This window comes from Urocitellus parryii, chromosome 15 (assembly GCF_045843805.1).
Source record: "Urocitellus parryii isolate mUroPar1 chromosome 15, mUroPar1.hap1, whole genome shotgun sequence".
NCBI lineage: Eukaryota > Metazoa > Chordata > Mammalia > Rodentia > Sciuridae > Urocitellus > Urocitellus parryii.
This window is the reverse complement of record NC_135545.1, coordinates 5,117,650-5,136,357: the sequence shown is the minus strand read 5'-3', so window position 1 is coordinate 5,136,357 and position 18,708 is coordinate 5,117,650. Positions and strand designations below refer to the sequence as shown.

The 18,708-nt window shown below is 42.3% G+C and overlaps 1 protein-coding gene and 1 long non-coding RNA gene across 2 annotated transcripts; both read left to right on the top strand.

Annotated features, from left to right (window-relative positions):
* Positions 1-4,094: 4,094 nt before the first annotated feature.
* On the top strand, positions 4,095-8,829 carry LOC144250402 (uncharacterized). Its single transcript, XR_013342481.1, has 3 exons — positions 4,095-4,202; positions 8,325-8,527; positions 8,651-8,829. It is a non-coding gene; the product is annotated as an uncharacterized LOC144250402 (long non-coding RNA).
* Positions 8,830-10,755: 1,926 nt separating this feature from the next.
* Positions 10,756-18,317, top strand: LOC113177517 (uncharacterized). The gene is made up of 3 exons (XM_026382059.2): positions 10,756-10,879; positions 11,150-11,242; positions 15,219-18,317. Exons 1-3 carry the CDS (start codon positions 10,846-10,848, stop codon positions 16,940-16,942), a joined length of 1,851 nt encoding a protein of 616 aa, XP_026237844.2. The 5' UTR covers positions 10,756-10,845; the 3' UTR covers positions 16,943-18,317.
* Positions 18,318-18,708: the final 391 nt, after the last annotated feature.

Sequence of the window (18,708 nt, the reverse complement as noted above, 5' to 3'; positions counted from 1 at the left end):
TCAGAAAACTGGGAATGGAAGCACCACTTGCCACAGCTATCCCTGTAGGGGTTCTGTATTCAGGATTGGGGTCTCTGATAAACTCTGACTGTGGCCTTCTTGGTGGATCTGAAGTTTCTGTGCAAAGGCTCAGAATGCCTGGCTGCTAGGAAGTTTCTGTGGAAAGACCTGGAATGCCTGGCTGCTGAGAAACTTCCATGAAGACACAGGATGCACGGCTGCTGCAGCAATGCTCTTCACTAGGAAGCTCTGTGTTCAGAATTTTATGAGTTTCAACCTTGATCTTAGGCATATAACTCCTGGGAATAAAGGAATTTGCTTGCTAGATAACTACAATGTGTCACCAAGCTTCAGTGCTCCTGGATCTGCCAATGTAGCAGTAACTTGAGACAATGGTCTTTCTTAAGAGCAGCCCAATGCTCCTGACATTACATAGTGTAATTCTGAAATGTGACTGCAGAATTAGAACCTTACTGTTACTCTAAACAATAATGCAGTTATGGTACTAATGACCTAATGTAACCTATTTATGTAAATAAAAGTGGCTGCTTGGACAAGCAGACACTTCCTTTCCTGCCTCTGCACCTTGTCTCTGTCTACTTTATTATTTTCTTTACATATCCCACTCCTCCGTTTATACCAAGGACTTAAAATCAACATACTACAGCAATGCAGCCACGTCAATGTTTATTGCAGCTCAATTCACAATACCTAAACTAAGGAACCAACCGAAGTGATTCTCAATAAAGGAATGGATAAAGAAAATGTGGCATATATACTCAAGGGAATATTTGTAAGCTTTAAAGAGGAGTGAAATTATGGCATTCACCAGCAAATGGATGGAGTTGAAGAATATCATGCTAAGTGAAATAATCCAATCCCACAAAACCAAAAGCCGAATTTTTCCTCTAATATGTGGATGCTAATTCACAATAAGGCAGGGGACACTAGAGAAGAATAGAGTTATTTTAGATTAGGTAGAGGGAAGTGATGGGAGAGGAGGGTAAGGGATGTGGGGACAGGAAAGATAGTAGAATGAAACAGACATTATTACTGTATGTATATATGTGACTGCATGACCAATATGATTCTGAAACATGTACACTCTGAAAAATGAGAAATTATATCCCATATACGTATGATATGTCAAAGTGCAAAAATTTGCATTCTATTGTCATGTGTAACTAATTAAAATAAATGAAAAAATTAAAAAACCCTGCTGCACATTAGTGGAAACCAAATTATATTATATGAAAGAAATTCCAAGTCCAAATGTTCTTTTTTAAAAAACTTACAAAAAAATATTCTCTTATTGTTAAATACACATAAGATAAAATTTTCCACGACCATTTTTAAGTGTACAGACTTGTGTCCATTAGTACATTCACAATATTCTGCAATTGTCACCACCTCCATCTCCAGAACTTTTCACCTTCCCCAAATGAAAACTCTACTCATTAAATACTAACTCCTTATCTCTTGAATGTGGACAAATACCCAGTAACATAGGAAAAAATACCCCAAAGAGAACAGCCACAAGTGTAAAACAAGATTAGAAATTTGCAATTAGTAAATGTAGGTTTGGCTGCTGCCTGCATAGGACCTTGGCAACAGTAACCCACAGCCCCTGTGGCATTTCACCACAGAGGCTGGGTCCAAACTGACAAGGGACACAGTCATTCATTCAGCACAGCCTCATGAAATGGCTACTGCCCTAGACTAGGCATGATGGTGGTGCTGGGAAGCACAAACCTTCTCCTCATTTTTACTGATGTCCTGTCCTAGGGGTAGAAAGGGAAACAAGATAAACCATAAAGAAAAGGAAAAGCTATGAAGCTGCAGATGTGACAGTGGTTTGAAGAAGCACAGGAATGATGACAAGTGGATGAAATCAGGACTTCCATGAAAGGAGCGATGGATGGCAAGGCTCACTAAGGTCCTGAGGTGGGAAGAGGTACAGAACAGAATCAAGGGGGTATTCCTATACAGGTGGCTTGAGCAGATGCGTGAGAGGGTAATGCCTTCTAACAGGATGAGAAATATTATGAGGTTCAGAAAGGAAGGAAATCAGGCATGCCTTTTTGAGCATATTACTTTTGATATAATTACTAGGTATTCAAGTACAGGTAGGGAAAAAAGGCAAATATATGAAACTTTAAAAAGGTGTTATTCAGCCCTAGAATCAGCCAAGGCCTCTAGCCCCATGATTAAGGAAGACACTTTCCTTTGCTGAAACACTTGAGCAATTTTACTGTCTACAGTACAGCTGTGTGAGACAGATTTGAAAACTTCAACTGAATACATTTTCCTGCCCCATGTATACAGAGCATCATCTGTACAGTGAACTGTATGTATGAAAGCAAATACACTTATTTATAAATGGTTAACAATGTACTTATTTATAAATGGTTAACAATAAATGGGGAAAAGGTGTTATTCAGGTATAGTGGTGCACACCTGCAATTCCAGCTACTTGAATGTTATCTCAGTTATATACCCAATTTTCACATGCATGGATAATTTCCTGTCTTGTTACATTTTAGAATATGTATCTATCCCTATACCAAAATCACACTTTAACTTTCTGGTAAATCTTGCTTTCTACCAAGTACAGAAAAATTCTTATCATATTTCTCTGTTAGAATTGTTAAAATATTCTTGGCAGTGTTTGTCACCTTTGAAAATTTTAGAACTGCTCTGTCTAGAATTATAAAAAATCCTGTTGAGATGTTTTTGGGTTGCATATCAATAGAAAAGTCTTCAAGATTCTACAGACCATACCAAGGAGGTCGTACAGTCATTTGTTTTTTTAAAGGCCCTAAAGAGTTGGAAAACAGTCTAAGGGGTTTCCAGATTGCATAAGCATTTGAATCTGGGGACAAATCTGAAGATTTACTTCTCACTCTTAACCCCTGTGCATGGGAGTGGGCTGTGTGGGAGTCCTCCTCACTTGGGCAGGACCCAGGGGAAGGAAGTAATCCCTTCCTGGAAGATTACTGGTGACTAGGGGAGACAGAACTAAAACACAGAAAAATACACACTAGGTCCTCGGGCTTCTATTGAGAACTGATGGGCTTTACTCTGGCTTCTTCGGCTACAGGAGATCACATTGAGTTATGTAATGTCAAATGTGTGGAGAAAGGCATTCCTTCCACATGTCGGTAAAAAGAGCCTCTGCCCCAGGTGAGGTTGGCTCCTCCTGGACCGGGAACCGCCGCCCCAGGAGAGGCCCCGCCCTCTCGTGCCATCCCCTCTCCCTATTGGCTCGCTACTTCTCCGCCTTTCCGGAACGGGAACCGCGCCCCGCCCTCACAGGGAAAGGGTGCTCCTCTTGAGCGGTAATTCTCACTTCCCTTTGTTTGCGAGGCCGCGATCTTCGTACCGCCGTTGCCTCTTCAGACCCTCTTCTGCCTTAAAAATTGTGTTCCTGCCCTTCCCACGCAGCCAGAATCGTTCTGCGGTGTTCACCTGCTGGTCAGCTTGCTCTTTTTTCCTCGCGGAGGAAGCCTTTACATCTGTACGGACACGTAACTAGGAAGATGGCCGCGCCCACTGTTCCGTTTCCAGCGATCTCACTGTGTAGAGTCTGGTGTTCTGGAGGTGGCCCTAGCTTACTATGTGTGTGCCTAGTGTAAACGCGAGCATTTGAAAGCCAAGGGGATCTGGCCGGGAGGAGGTCGAAGGTGCCAAGAAATGGGAGTCCTTCAACAGATCCGAACTGTGCCAGCTAATTGGGCAAAACGGCCGCGGTACCGCCTGTATGTCCAATACTGCAAGATGGCCGCCCCCGGCATCCGTGGCGGTGTGAGCGCCAACCTGTTTCCGCCCCTACAGACGAGCCGGAAGTCCTGGTGTCGGCGCTGGGCAAAACATCCTTAAACCTTGCCTCGTAGGCCGTCGTAGGCCCGGCGCGGAGGCTGGTTGGGTCCCGGTTTGGAAAAATTGGCGGAAGTGCAACTTCGCGGAGGTCCGCTGGGTTCCGGGGAGACTCTGGTGAGTCCGGTTCTTCTGTAGAACAGGGTTCCGGGGCGCACCGTCCCTAGGTGTCGTGTAGGCGGCGCTGTTAGGGAGGGCAGCCAGGAAGCGTGCGACGAAAGCGTTTGAGTCGGTCCTGAGGGAGCCGGCGGTCAGCGAGTGGGCTGCCCTGGCTGGATGTGTGCAGTTCGCCGCGGAGCGCGGTGACAGAAGTGGGGCCGCGAGAGGTTGGTCGGGGTGGGTCCCGTGTCGGCGCAGGTCCCTTGTCGGACCAACCCGGGGTTTCACCGAGGGGACAGGGTCCCCGGGCTGTCTCGGGGTCAGACGCCGCGTCCCCTCCCAGGCCCGAGCCCCAGCGCAGGGCTGCAGTTCCCCGGCTTCGCGCATCTCGCTTCTGCTGGTCCCGGAGCCGGAGAGCGACGGGGGGATCGGGGCGAACCCGAGCTGAAGGAGTCGCCCACCCCGGAGCGCGCCCCCAGGGTGGCGTTGGTGGCATTGGTGGCATTGGTGACACGTATTTCACATCCAGACTTCATTTTCTATGTTTGATTTTTATGATTAGGACAAACTGCTGCAACGTTGGTACTGGTTGAATCTTTTTTCCTTATGCAAACGCACACACTACGGGGATTGAACCCGGGGCTGCCTAACCCCGGAGCCGCCTAACCCCGGAGCCACATCCGCCCTTTTAAATTAATTAATTAATCATTGCAGGGCCTCGCGAGATTGTTGACACTGGCCTTGAACTTGCAATTCTCCTGCCTCAGCCTCCCCAGCCGCTGGGATCACAGGTGTGCGCCACTGTGCCGGATGGTATGATTTTTCTTATCATTGATTTCATTTCATGAACATTCATATAATAAGCATAAGTTTTTGCTTTAAAAGTAGCTTTTATAATTTTTTTTTTTTTGTATAAAAGTAGTTTTCTAAAGTTCAGTGATAGATCCAGACTTGGTGATACACACCTGTCGTCCAGGTGCTCAGGAGGCTGAAGGGGGAATATTGCTTCTGCCCACCAGTTTGAGACAACCTGGGCAAAATGATGAGCGCTGTCTCAAAAAATAAAAGAGAGTTTTGTGATAGTATGCACCAAGAGGCAAACCTGTGCCGTTGTGACTGGATTCACTAAGTATATGCATATGCTTAGATAGAATACTAATATTTTGAAAGTTCATTTATCACTTTCAAGGTGTGGTAATGAGACTGATGCCATGGCACAAGCCTGTAATCCCAGCTACTCCCAGCTATTGGGGAGCCTGGGGTAAAAGAATGACAAGTTCAAGACCAGCCTGGGCAACTTAGTGAGATCCTATCTCAAATAAAATAAAATAAATAGATAAATAAATAAAATAGGGCTGGGGATGTAGCTCAGTGGTAGAACACTTGCCTAGGGTGTGACAGGTTGTGGGTTTAGACCCCTTATATCACGTGGGAAAAAAACGAAAACAGGTTTTGATTTTGTGTTAACCCAAGCGTGTTGCTCCCTCTGATCTTTTTAATTTTTCTCAATTGTAAATGATATTTTTTTGACCTTTTTGATGTCTTTTAGTTTACTATTACACAGAAGAACAGTTAGTTTAAAAATATTTTTTTGTTTCCGGTTACCTAACTGAATTCTTCTTAGTATAAGCTTTGCCAGCTCCTAACACCTGAAAAATTTCAAATATAAAAATTTCATCTAGATTTTGTTTTCTTGCTTTCTTTATCATGTATCTATTGATGTATTGCCTTTCTCCTCATTAACACATCTTTTTAAATATTGGGGGCAGGGGACACATTTCAAAGTAAGTTGCTGACATTCATATTTTTCTCTTATAGAGAAATATTTATAATATTTCAGTGGGTGTACAGTGATTAAGTTCTACTGGTAGCTTTTTTCTAATATCTGCTTTACTATTCACATACTTTATTCACCCACTTATAATGTGAAATTGAGTGGTGTTTCCTATGTGCAATCATCACCAAGTCTATTTTAGAACTTTTTTTTTTTTTGCAGTGCTGGTAATTTACCTAGGGCCTTGTGCATGCTAGGTAAGCACTCTACCACTCTACTACTATTTCAGTCCCAACTTTAGAACATTTTTATCACCTCGAAAACAAACCGCAAAACTTTTTGCTACAACTCCCTACACCTCCTATTCCCCTATTCCTGCACCCCCACCCGACCTTTAAGCACCTGCTAATCTACTTCTTGTCTCTAAGTATTTACCTATTCTGGATATTTCATTTGAATGAAATCATACATTATGTGGTCTTTTGTGACTGGCTTTTAAATATAACATACTGCTTTTAAGATTCATCCATGATGTAGCATACTGTTGTACTTCATCTGTTTTTATGCCTGAATAATATTCTCTCATATAGATATGATACATCTTGTTTAATTCTTCCCCAACTGGTGGATTTTTTTTTGTCTCCTCTGTTCTCTTATAAATGATACTTTTATAAACATTTGTGGGCAAACTTGTGCATGAATATGTGTTTTTTTCACATAGTGGTGACTACAGCCTGTTTGGGAGTGATGTTCTGGAGTTTGTGAGGTTTTCTGGGTGGCTCTATGTGTATACATACACATGCACTTTCAAGAACAATACTCCCCATTCAGTGAAATGATCCAGCCTCTAGAGGTAACAGAAATGATTATACTCCACAGAAAGGTTTTAAAGATTGAAAATGAGGTGGAATCTTCTTTGGATAAAGGCTGTGGAGACGTGAGAAAGGAAGCCTTACTATGTAAAGTGCATACCTGGTGCCTCTGAAGTATTGTACCTACTACCTCCTACTCAGGACTACATTATTGGGCTCTGCACATTTCCTTTGGTAGTGTTCCAACAAGGCAAGTCTGGAAGTTCTGCTGCCTTGTAGATGGACTTTTGGCACTAATATGGGAGAGGAGAATGTACAGTCATGGGTTGGAGGATGTGTAAGCACAGGCCTTGTGGGTTTGGAGGATTCAGGAGAGCCACAGGGAACTTGTCATCATGTTTCTAGCCAGTGGGGTAGAAGGGGAACTCAAGGTGACTCCCTCAAGTTAATGCTTTCGTCATGTGAGCTTCTCACTGGAGCTCCAGAATTTGGCCCTTAGAAATCCTCTAGGCTGCTGATTCCCTGCTGCTATCAGGACAGGTGTGCGACATGAACTTTCCCTTTTTGTGGAAGAAGGTAGTTGCATGATTCTGGAAGTTGAAATCATGTCTGGCTGTGTGCCACTCACCATGTGACCTTGTGCAGTTCAAACTCCCTAAGGTAGTAGAAAAGGGAAAAGTCTTAGGAGGGTATGTGGCCAAGGGAATACAGTGGCAACTAAAGCCATGTTCTTAGAGAGGGGCAGCTGAGTGTGAATTCTAGCTTTGCCACATGACATGTTTTCGGGGGGAAGATGGTCAGGGTCTCACTGGAGGGTTCTTCTTCCCAGAGGAATCCAAGCCACCCTAAATAGCCACCCTAAGTCTTAATATCTCAAATAATTAAACCATTTTAAGTCTTAATATCTCTAGTAATTAACAAATAATAAAACAAACACTCAGAAATATGTTACAAAAGAGAAGCCCCTGGTAGATCTAGTCCACATGAGTTCTTAAACTAGACAAAGACAAAATGGCTCAAAGTGGTTTATTTAAGGCGGGGGTCTATCAAAGGCAGGGGTGAGGTTTCAAGGGCAGAGTCTTGTTTTGTGATGTCTTGCAGTCAGGTTGATTTGACATCTTGGCAGGTCACATCTATCTCTTAGGGGATCTTAGGTGGAGCTTAAGGGGGAAGTTCACCTGCATCACGTGGTCAGTCTCTGTGGGGAGTGCCCCAGGGAGTTCCCAGTGCCAGACTGATTCCCTCAGGAGCTACTGTGTGCAACATAGTCCACACACAGTCCACAGACGGCTCATGACAGTATGTTTTTAGGAAAGACAGTCAATCCGTAACCCTTTGGTCAGTGCTGGAATTGGCAATAATGATTAAATGTAATAAAGTGGTTAGTGATAAATAATTAAGATAATGGCTATGTTTTACTTACTACATTTGTCTTTAAACGGAGTGTGCATACACACAAGGTGTCTGTAGACTTTTACACAGGTACATGAGTGCACATGTTTTTAAAGCAATAAATGTCCAGATCTTCACCTTCTGTATGTCTTCTTTCTAAAAACAGACCTGAGTAGTCTTTTGGTTTTTTGCTGGTTTGCCTTTCCCACTTCACCATTCAGTCATACTTCGTTTCATAGGAGAAAGACACATTGCCCGTACATTTAAAATAGTGTTATTGCCCTCAGGTTCTGGGACCCCAATAAAGGCTAGAGGTGGGCGTGAAGTGCATATGTGAGGGGATGTATGCTCAAACTGTGTTCACTCCTCAGCACACAGGTAGCTCCTGGAGCAAGACACATCACAGGAAGTGAGGACATTCCTGGACCTGGTACCACCGTTTGTGGAGACACCATTGACTGGAGACTTAAGATTTCTAACCAGAAATTTTGGAGCAGTTCAAGAAGGAACTGAAGGCACAGTCCCCAGGTTATTGGCCATCTCCCAATAGCAGAAGAACATGATCAATCCCCAGGTGACTTTGGGTTTGCTTTATTTTTCTCTTCATTCCATGATTCATTTCTGGAGGACTTTAGACCTAGGATCATTTGTGGTTCATACTGTGGTCTCTAAAAAGATATACTGTCTTTGTCCCCAGGTCCTGGTGTTCAGCTCTGAAAAGCCTTGGAACTTTCTGAGTGGGATAAGGATGATAGGACCCTTTTTTGTTCTAGTGAAGAGACTTTTATTGGAACCTAGCTTCAGGATGGAGGCTGGTCACCAGAAAGACTGAAACTTGTTCAGAAGCTTGGAACATTGAGCTTTCCTTACCCCCATTCTCCAGGGAGAGGAGTGGGGCTGGAGATTGAGTCCAGTCTCCCATGGCCAGTGATATAATCAATCATGCCCATATAATTAAACCTGCATAAAAACCTCTGAACGACAGTATTAGAGTCTGGGTTGTGAACATATTGTGGTGCACCCAGGGAAGACTTAGATGTCCCCAGTTCCCACGTCACATGACTTACCCTGTGCATCTCTCCCATCTGGTTGCTCCTTGGTTATACCCTTTATAATAAACTGGTAGTAGTAAAGTAAGTTGCTTTCCTCAGTTCTGAGTTGTCATAGAACGTCATTGAACCTGTGTGTGGTTGTGGGAACCCCCAGCTTAATAGCCAAGTCGGACAGAAGTGTGGATAACTGGGGACTCCATGCTTGCGACCTTAAATGGTGGGCCTTCACTAACTCAAGAAGTTGGTGTCAGAATTGAATTAAATTGTTGGATATCCAATAGTTCTGATACTTTGTGTCAGAAGTGTTTTGAATAAAAACAGTACAGTAGAATTCATATTGAATGACTAATACTAAAGCATAGTTTGTGACTGGAGGATTCTGTTACTTACATGAGCTATTACCTTCTGTTGAGTGTCCGACAGTCATCACAACCAGAGAGAGACTCCTCATGGTCATGTGCACTGACTGAGGAGAAAGCAGACTAGTTTGTGAAAGGTGTCACTATTTCATAGCACTTAGGCCTTCCAGAAATAATGTGATAATTTTTTTTTCCCCCTGATAGTGCTGGAAATCAAACTCGGGGCCTGTGGGTGCGGTGTGCATGCTCTACTACTAAGCCACACCACTGCTCATAGAGGATGTCATTAACTGCAGCTTTCTCATAAATGTCAAGCACAGTTCTTCAAAGTATCCTTTAGGTAGAGGCCAAGAGAAGTCAGGACACAGTTGTTCATACAGCCCATAGCAAGATGACCCATGGGCCCAGCCTTAATGGATGTTAGGGTCAATCTAGGAATAAAATGTAAATGAACTAGGAAAATGGAAAGATTGTTTGGCTTTTTTTCTGTATGAACTGGTGATTAAACTGGGTTTGAGTGCATCTTTGACATTAGGGAGTTGAAGGTATTGTTGTCTTAAAACTTCCCCCTAGCCCAGACAGTGCATACTTCTTTTCATTTAAAGTCAGTCCTTACCTACTGCTTCCTTTATTATATTATTTAAAAAGTTAATTATACAATTGTGCGTGAGTATACCAAAAGATTAGAAAACAGTTTCTCCAATCATTAGATTATATACAGTTAAAGGGAAAAAAAAAAGATTTCTTTTCAGCACCTTCTTTCCTAATCCCCTCGTGCAGTTTTAACAAGTGGGTATTGGTGTGCACTGCCTGTACGTATGTGTGCCTCTATAGGTGTGTGTGTCGGGGTGGGAATATCCTGGGGATTGAACCCAGGAACATTCTCCCTCTGAGCTAGCCCTTTTTATTTTATTTTGAGACAGGGTTCTCTCTAAGTTGCCCATGTTACCTGAGCCTCCTTAGTAGCTGGGATAAGCATATACCACTTGGCTCTGCACAATATATTGTTTTTAAAAAATTACAGGAATAGATGAACTCTAGATAGGGCAGAGGGATTGGGCTTATTAATGATGGTGGAATGTGATGATCATTATTTTCCAAAGTACAGGTATGAAGACAGGAATTGATGTAAATATACTGTGTATACAACCAGAGATCCAGAGATATGAAAAATTGTGCTCTATGTGTGTAATAAGAATTGTAATGCATTCCACGGTCCTATATAAATAAAAAAAATAAATACAAAATTTAAAAAAAAAATCACAACACCTAGGTATATAGATACAGGTTAAATGGTGAAAATGAGCAGCATAATATCCTTCACATTTCCTCTGTATCTATGGAAAAGAAAGACTTCATATTAAGTAGGATTTTTTTTTTTCCCCCAGGAGTTGCTGACACTGGAGGATGTGGCCGTGAAGTTCACCTGGGAGGAGTGGCACCTCCTGGGCCCTGCTCAGAAGGACCTGTACCGGGACGTGATGTTGGAGAACTGCAGGAACCTGGTGTCCGTGGGTGAGGATGGCTGCCCTGTGCAGCTCAGAGGGTGCCAGTCTGTGGCCTTTTCTTTCTCAGTGTCTGAAAGCCTTGGAGGTCCTGTGGTGTCTCAAGGGTGGCCTCTCAGTCCCTCTCAGGCCCCAGATAAGAGGGTGTATTATGCTCCCTTCAGAGAGCAAAGCCTTTGCTTTACAGATGTAAACTACGGAGTTCCTAAAATAGAACATTGTTGTTAACAGATCATAGCCCAGTTTGATGAACCTAAGACCTATCATTTCCCATGAACAGGGTGTCAAGCCAGCAAGCCCGATGCCCTCTCCAAGTTGTTACAAGGAGAACCGTGGACAGTGGAAGATGAAATCCATGGTCAGATTTGTTCAGGTGAGTGAGTGAAACTTGCAAGGAGGGTGGACCAGGAAGTCCTAGTCTACTTGTTAGAGGAGTCGCAGATGTGAGAGGGCCTGAGGATGTGTAAACAGCCTTCACAAACCCTGCTCCCCACACGGAGCCATGTCTTTCAAAGCTCCTCTTTGTCTCTTCTTGGATTTGATCACTGTTTCTCCCTAGTCTTGTTTTTAGGATTCTCAGCTCTTGCCATTCTTTCCCCTCCAGCATACCACTACCTGTTTCTTCTATCTCTGTTACTTTGAAATCCTACCTTCCACGCCTTTCTCAAGGAGAGGTCTTTGGTTTCAAAGCTGTCCTCCTAGAGCCCTTTTTGCCCCTGTGGAGGATATTGTTTTCCCTTCCTATTATCCACCCCATCTGGGGTTCTGTGCCCCCTGGTAACCTGGTCTGTCCCTCTGCACCTGTCTGCCTCTTAAGCTTCTCTTTGCCCATTCTGAGGTCCAGCAAAGGTTTTGTTTCCCACATTTTGCTCTGTTCTTGACCCTGTAAAAGTTTCCATCATTCCATTGACCTCTGTTTTCTGTGGAGATTGTCATGTCAGTATGTCCCTATGTTCTTCTAAGCTAAGTGCTGATACTGTGTATTTACCATTCCACTGCAGCTCCTTGAGTCTGTGCTGGCCACTGTGGAGGGGCCTTGAAACTCTCCTACCTCTTCGGCTCCCTTTTATTTTCCCCGAGTCCAAACCTCATCATTGAGCCTTATGGCTGCTGTGCTTTAATTTCCTTGTGCGGATAATTCTGCATTCTGCTCATTGTTTGGGATTTTTCCCTGAAAGCTTTCCTTTTCTTACCATTTATCCAGTGGAATTAAGTCCCAGTTAATCATCGTGGTCATTCACATGAGATGGAAATTTCTCTTCTCTCAAATGATGTTCTCGATGGATCTCCATGATTGGTATCATCTTGCTTATAAAACTTTTTCCTCTTTCTTCTCCTAAACTCAAGGTCATCTACCTTTAAAATAATTTCCCCAAAGTGCTTTATACATATAAATCTTTATTTCAATGCTTTAAATACTTTTTGATTACTTTAAGTAGTTTTTTTTAAGCATTCTTCTTTTTATTTAATCTTTTATGGATTTATTTTTATGTGGTACTGAGTATCAAACCCAGTGCCTCACACATGCTAGGCAAGCACTCTACCACTGAGCCACAACCCCAGCCTTCACATTAATAGTTTTGATAGTTTATTACATATTGATCTTGATAGCTGTAAACAACAATAACAAGAATTTTTCTTGGGATTAGATTCTGAAAGGAGGCAAAGTTAATAAAAAATACCTTGTGGGCTGGGATTCTGGCTCAGTGGCAGAGCGCTTGCCCAGCATGTGCAAGGCCCTGGGTTCTATCCTCAGCATATATAAAAGATAGGTATTGTTTTCATCTACAACTAAAAAATAGTAAATAAAAAAAAATACCTAGTTATGAAAATTGCTGGGAAGAATAGTAAAATACCATAATAGAATAGTGTGTGAGGGGGACTAGAGCTGCTCTTTCGGATGGGAAGGGCCCTTGAGTGGATCATTTAGGTGAATTACCTTTCACATAGACATGGTCACAAGTTCAGGGGCCCAGGGTAGGTGTATTTTTGAGAAATTAGTTCTGCTTTGGACTTTATAATTAGATGTGCTTGCTCATATTCATGAAATACTCTCTGGTTGGATGTCCCAAGTCACGAGAGATTAGGTGAGAGAAAAATGGCGTGAGTAATGTCTTCTGTAAAGGGAGTACGGATGAAGAACTTGGACAACTCACAATCAAAAAGATGAGTTTTTATTAACTGAACGGTTTCCTATGGTGTGTATCTTCATTCTTTCTGTCTGTTTTTCATAGTGCTGGAGATTGAACTCCCTGAGCTGCATCTACAGCCCTTTTAATTTTATTTTGGGATGGGGTCTTGCCAAGTTTCCCAGGCTGGTCTTAAACTTGTGATGCTCTTGCCTTATCTTCCCATTCTGAGTCTATTTGGTAGATTTGGGGTGATAGTCTTGGCTTTTCTATGTATGGTGCTGTAAGTTGGCTCTCTTGAGCCAGTTGTTAAATCAAAGCCCTACTGTGTGCTAGAAGAGATGGAAATTATTGAGAAATAACAGTGCATTCCAGGAATCAGATTTTAATAGAGGAGAGACCTAGTTGTAATAAATACATAGAAGTTCAGCTTTTGAACTGGAGAAATCTTCTTCTGCAGTACAGGGCTGTGTGAAATTAACTCTTAAAATAAGCAATAAAAATAGGGAATGCCATGTACAACCAGAGAAATGAAAAGTTGTGATCTGTTTGTGTAAAGAATAAAATAAAATTTATCTTTTTTAAAAAAAGATAGGGAATGCTTTAGAAATTTATGGAAGATATCTTGTGTTCACCTAGAATTGGGAATGAGAGCATAATATGTAGGAGATGTATCTAGGGTTTGAATAAAGGATATGATGAAGGGCAAGGAGTGAAGGTCAGTAGATATGTCAATTAGGTGGATCCTGGCGATCATTTTACACCATGTACGTGCATCCAAACATCAGGTTGTGTGCCTTGTATATATACAATTTTTCTATGTCATTGGTATTTTACTGACACTATTAAAATTTAAAAGAATGAAGGTGTGAAATTGGAAATGTACAAGGCCTTGTGAGGAACTGTTAAAAGATTGGCCTGAACCGGCCCCATGAAGGTCAGAAGGTGTTTGTAGGGGAGTTAAGGGAGTGTGAACCTGGGTATAAGTTAGTTTCAGATTTATAGCCTTCCTTTTTTTGGTGCTGAGGATTGAACTTAGGGCCTCATGCATGCTAAGCATGTGCTCTACCACTGAGCTACACCCCTAGTCCTGGAGTCTTACTTTTAAACTGGGTGGCAGGAGTGTAACAATAAAGTACATCCAGTATTTCCTAGAAAAAATAGAAGGCAAAACTGACAGAAGCCTTGGTCTGGGGTCCCAGCTGTGATCCTTTAGGACCCCTTCAATTATGGCCACTAAGCCATTTACATAGGAGTTTGAAAGGCAGTGCTGAGAGTGCCAGGAAGGGGGTTTGGGCTGGCCATGGCGGCAGCTCAAGAGGCTGAGGCAGGGGACTGCAAGTTGAAGGGAGTCTCAGCAACTTAGCAAAACCCTGTCTTTAAATCAAAAATTAAAAAGACTGGGGATTTAGAGAACCTTGGATTCAATCCCCAGTACTCCCCCCCACCCCCCAAAAAAGAAATATGAGTTTGGGGACCATTACATCAGAGACATGAAGTAAGAACAGTTTGATTCCATCAGTACAAGCAGAGTGTGATCAGAAAAGGTGACCATTCCCTGCCTAGTTCAGCAGCATGTCACTTGACCATGTAATCCGAGTCCCATGGGCATCACTGTTTTTTCTCTTTTTCAGTTGATACAAGAGATTGTGTCAAAGCCATCTAAAAAGCTGACATGTTTACTGCAGAAGTTTGCTTTTAAATGTAAAATTGATGCTTTGGGAAATTTGGTTTGATGATAGTCTATGAATGAAGTATTAGAAAAATAAAATGACTACCCAAGAGTCTTCCCAGTTTTCTAGAAGTGTTGAGTTTATGACATTCTCACTTAGGTCTAACAGTTCCAGTATACCTCTACTTATTTTCCAGAAGAGTCAGTGTTTGGAACCTCTCAGTGAGCTTTCCAAAACCCAAACTCTAAATATCACAGCAATTGTAAACGTGGCCCTGTGCCTTCATCTTGTTTTCATCCACCTGTTTTTTCCAAACCTGATCTCGCCCAATCCTCTTTCCTTAATATTTACATACTGATAATTCCCACATAATTTCCAACCATGACCTTTCTTGATTTATGTATGCAATCAGATTTTTTTTCTGTATTTGACTATCTAAAACCCTCTCAAGGATGATGTGTTCTCTAAAGTGCACATTTGATTTCCCCCATATTCAAAACTCAGTGTTATTCCCCTTTTCATGAAAACATGTTCTCCTCTTCCCTAGAAATTAAGAAAGCTGATGATCATCTACAGATACAGTTACGAAATCAAAGATGTCAGAAGAAATTGGAACAGTGCCATAAATACAGTGCATCCAGAAACATCATTCATCATAGAACAAATAACTTTCCTTTAAGGCAAAATCATGATATATTTGACTTTCACAGGAAAAGATTAAAATCAAATTTAAGTTTAGTCAACCATAACAGAAGCTGTGAAGTAGAGAATCCTGTCAAGGCTAATGGAGTTGGAAAATCATTCCCCCATGCCAGGCATGAACAATTTCCTACTGAAATTAAATTTCCTGAATATGGAAATTCTGTGAATACAAATTCACATCAGAGATCCCAAAAGGCAGAGAAGCCCCATGTATGCATCGAATGTGGGAAGGCCTTCCTCAAGAAGTCTCGCCTCATAGATCACCAGAGAGTGCATACAGGAGAGAAACCTCATGGGTGCAGTGTGTGTGGGAAAGCCTTCTCCAGAAAGTCCCGGCTCACTGAACATCAGAAAACTCACAGAGGAGAGAGGCGGTATGAATGCACCGAGTGTGACAAAGCATTCCGCTGGAAATTACAGTTTATTGCACATCACAAAATTCACACAGGAGAGAAACCCTATGTATGTAGTGACTGTGGAAAAGGATTCGTCAAGAAGTCTCGTCTCATTAATCATCAGCGAGTTCATACAGGAGAAAAACCTCATGCATGTAGCCTGTGTGAGAAGGCGTTCTCCAGAAAGTTCAGACTCATTGAACATCAGAGAACTCACACAGGAGAGAAGCCCTACGAATGTACTGAGTGTGACAAGGCTTTCCGCTGGAAATCACAACTCAATGCACATCTGAAAACCCATACAGGAGAGAAATCCTATATATGCAGTGAATGTGGAAAAGGCTTCATTCAGAAAGGCAATCTCACTGTCCACCAGCGAACTCATACTGGAGAGAAGCCTTACACTTGCAACGAATGTGGAAGAGGCTTCATCCAGAAGGGCAATCTCCTTATACATCAGCGTATTCACACTGGAGAGAAACCCTATGTCTGCAATGACTGTGGGAAAGGCTTCAGCCAGAAAACATGCTTGATCTCACATCAGAGATTCCACACAGGAAAGGCTCCCTTTGTATGTACCGAGTGTGGGAAATCCTGCTCACACAAGTCTGGTCTCATTAATCATCAGAGAATCCACACAGGAGAGAAGCCTTACAGGTGTGGTGACTGTGGGAAAGCTTTCAGAAATAAGTCATGCCTCAATAGACACCGGAGGACTCATACGGGAGAGAGACCCTATGGGTGCTCTGACTGTGGGAAGGCGTTCTCCCACCTGTCATGCCTTGTTTATCATAAGGGAATTCTGCATGCAAGAGAGAAACAGGTTGATTCAGTCAAGCTAGAAAATAATTTCTCAAAGAGTTGCAGCTCATCGCATACAAATGATCCCATGCAGGAGGAGAGTCTTGTTAGCATGGAGACTATGCAGATTCCTTCTGTGGCAACTCAGACTTCATTGGGCAACAGTGAGCTCCAAGCAGATAGGAGCATAGCTATTGTGGGACAGCCAGATGTCAGACATTCACCCTCAGCAGAGACTAGACCTTGCATAGAAAAGAAATCTTATGAATGCAATGAATGTGATAGTGCTTTCAGTGATCAATTACATCACGTTTTATGTCACAAAAATCACACAGGAGTAAATCATGATGCATTGAAGATAGAAAACCCTTGAGAAATATAGCTCATTATATAGCTGTCAGTATGATGGGGAAAAAATAGTATGAATGCTTGCTGAATAAATCATTTATGGGAAGATAAACCTTATTATCAATGGTCACAGATTAGTGAGCTCAAAGGTGGTAGAAATATAATGACCATGGAGAAGTCCTTGCCCAAAAGAAAGATCTCTGTAGGTGTCATGCAAAGAAAAAATGGTTGGAAGACCTTTGAAGGCAGTGAAGGTGGCAGGGTTGCTCATGGTACATTCTGTATCATGTTATCAGAGGAAAACATAGAAGTAAAAGTGAACACTTGAAACATCTTCAGTAAAATATCAGAGAATACTTGAAGCAAATAAACCTGGGAAGATGAAGAATAGAGATTTGCATCAGAAGTCTAATATTTTACAAGAGATAACAGTGCATTTTAGGACAGTGTACCTTAGTCAAACTGTCAGTGGCTCCTTCATTAAAAGGAGGTGATTTGTGTTAAAGTTATAATGCAACTTATCTCCCTTTTTACTGGCGCAAGTCTTCTTTTTCTACCCAGGATCATTATGATTACCTTTACACTTTTTTGGTTATAAAAGAAACAATGTATTTAAATACCACTAGGGGGAATGAAGTTCAAACCACATGACTAACCAGCCTCACTCTGAACCCAGGATGCAGTTATTATCCTAACCCTGTGGTTTGTGTTATTTTTGATAAACACACCACACAGAAAAATGCTAACTATTTGCTTTTGTTGGTGCTGTTGCAGAAAGTAGGTGATGGCGGTGATGAAGGAAACAAAACCCCTGTCTATTTTTTGTTTGTACTGGGAATCAAACTCCAGGGTGCTCTATTACTGAGCCACATCCCTATCCCTTTTTGTTTTGAGAGGGGCTCTTGCTAAATTCACAAAGCTGGCCTTGAATCTGTAATCCTCCTGCCTCAGCCTTGGGTCATTGGGATTACAGCCGAGTGCCACCATGTCTGTCAGCGCTTGCTGGTTTTAAATGAGCATTTCTTTTAAGGTGGGTCCTGTGCACATAGCAGTTTTACCCTCCAGCATGTGTGGTCAGCGGTTGTAAACACTGGTTGAAAAGGGGCGGAGTTGTGGAGGACAGATGATTTAGTTGTACTCACATGAAGCAAGGTATGAATGCTTTTTTAAAATGTTCATATTTTTACGAATACATAGATTCCTTTATACTTTGGAGATAATTGTAAGTTCCCCAGTACTTAACAAAATAGAAATGAATTGTAGACTTGAGAGATGGATGAGGGTGCATGAATGACTTCATGGATTAATCAAAATGTTGTGGAAGGAAAGGGCCTAATGGAGAAATTCTAAGGATCATCATTTTCCCCACAAACTTAAAAAATAAAAATCTTAATAGTGACTTGCATCTGGCATAACGTAAAAGGAGCAGACCATAGAATCCACAATGGGGCTGGGAGTGTAGCTCAGTGTTAGAGCACGTTTTGCATGCACAAGGCCCCGAGTTCAATCCTAGCACCACCTTTACTCAAGTCACAGAATGCACCCAGTTAAAGGATTAGAGGAACAAAGTCACAAAACACAGGACAGCGGTGTGTGAGAGGGGTCAAGTCTACCACGCGGCCTGCGCAGTGGTTTCATTAATGAGGTTCTAGGCATAAAGTTAGTTAGACGAGATCGAAATAAAAACACAAGACTCAATTACCTTAATTCTATTGCTAGGTCCGAGACGGCTCCCCTCTCTGGTTCGCTCCTCTAGCCGCCCAGCAGGGCAGCAAGGATTACTCAGGGCTA

What these genes read in the sequence shown, in the direction of transcription:
- LOC113177517 (XM_026382059.2), top strand. Translation starts at nt 10,846, where the DNA reads ATGTTGGAGAACTGCAGGAACCTGGTGTCCGTGG. An exon ending in CAGGAACCTGGTGTCCGTGG is followed by an intron (nt 10,880 to 11,149) that starts GTGAGGATGGCT and finishes TCCCATGAACAG; the next exon opens with GGTGTCAAGCCAGCAAGCCC. An exon ending in CCATGGTCAGATTTGTTCAG is followed by an intron (nt 11,243 to 15,218) that starts GTGAGTGAGTGA and finishes CCTCTTCCCTAG; the next exon opens with AAATTAAGAAAGCTGATGAT.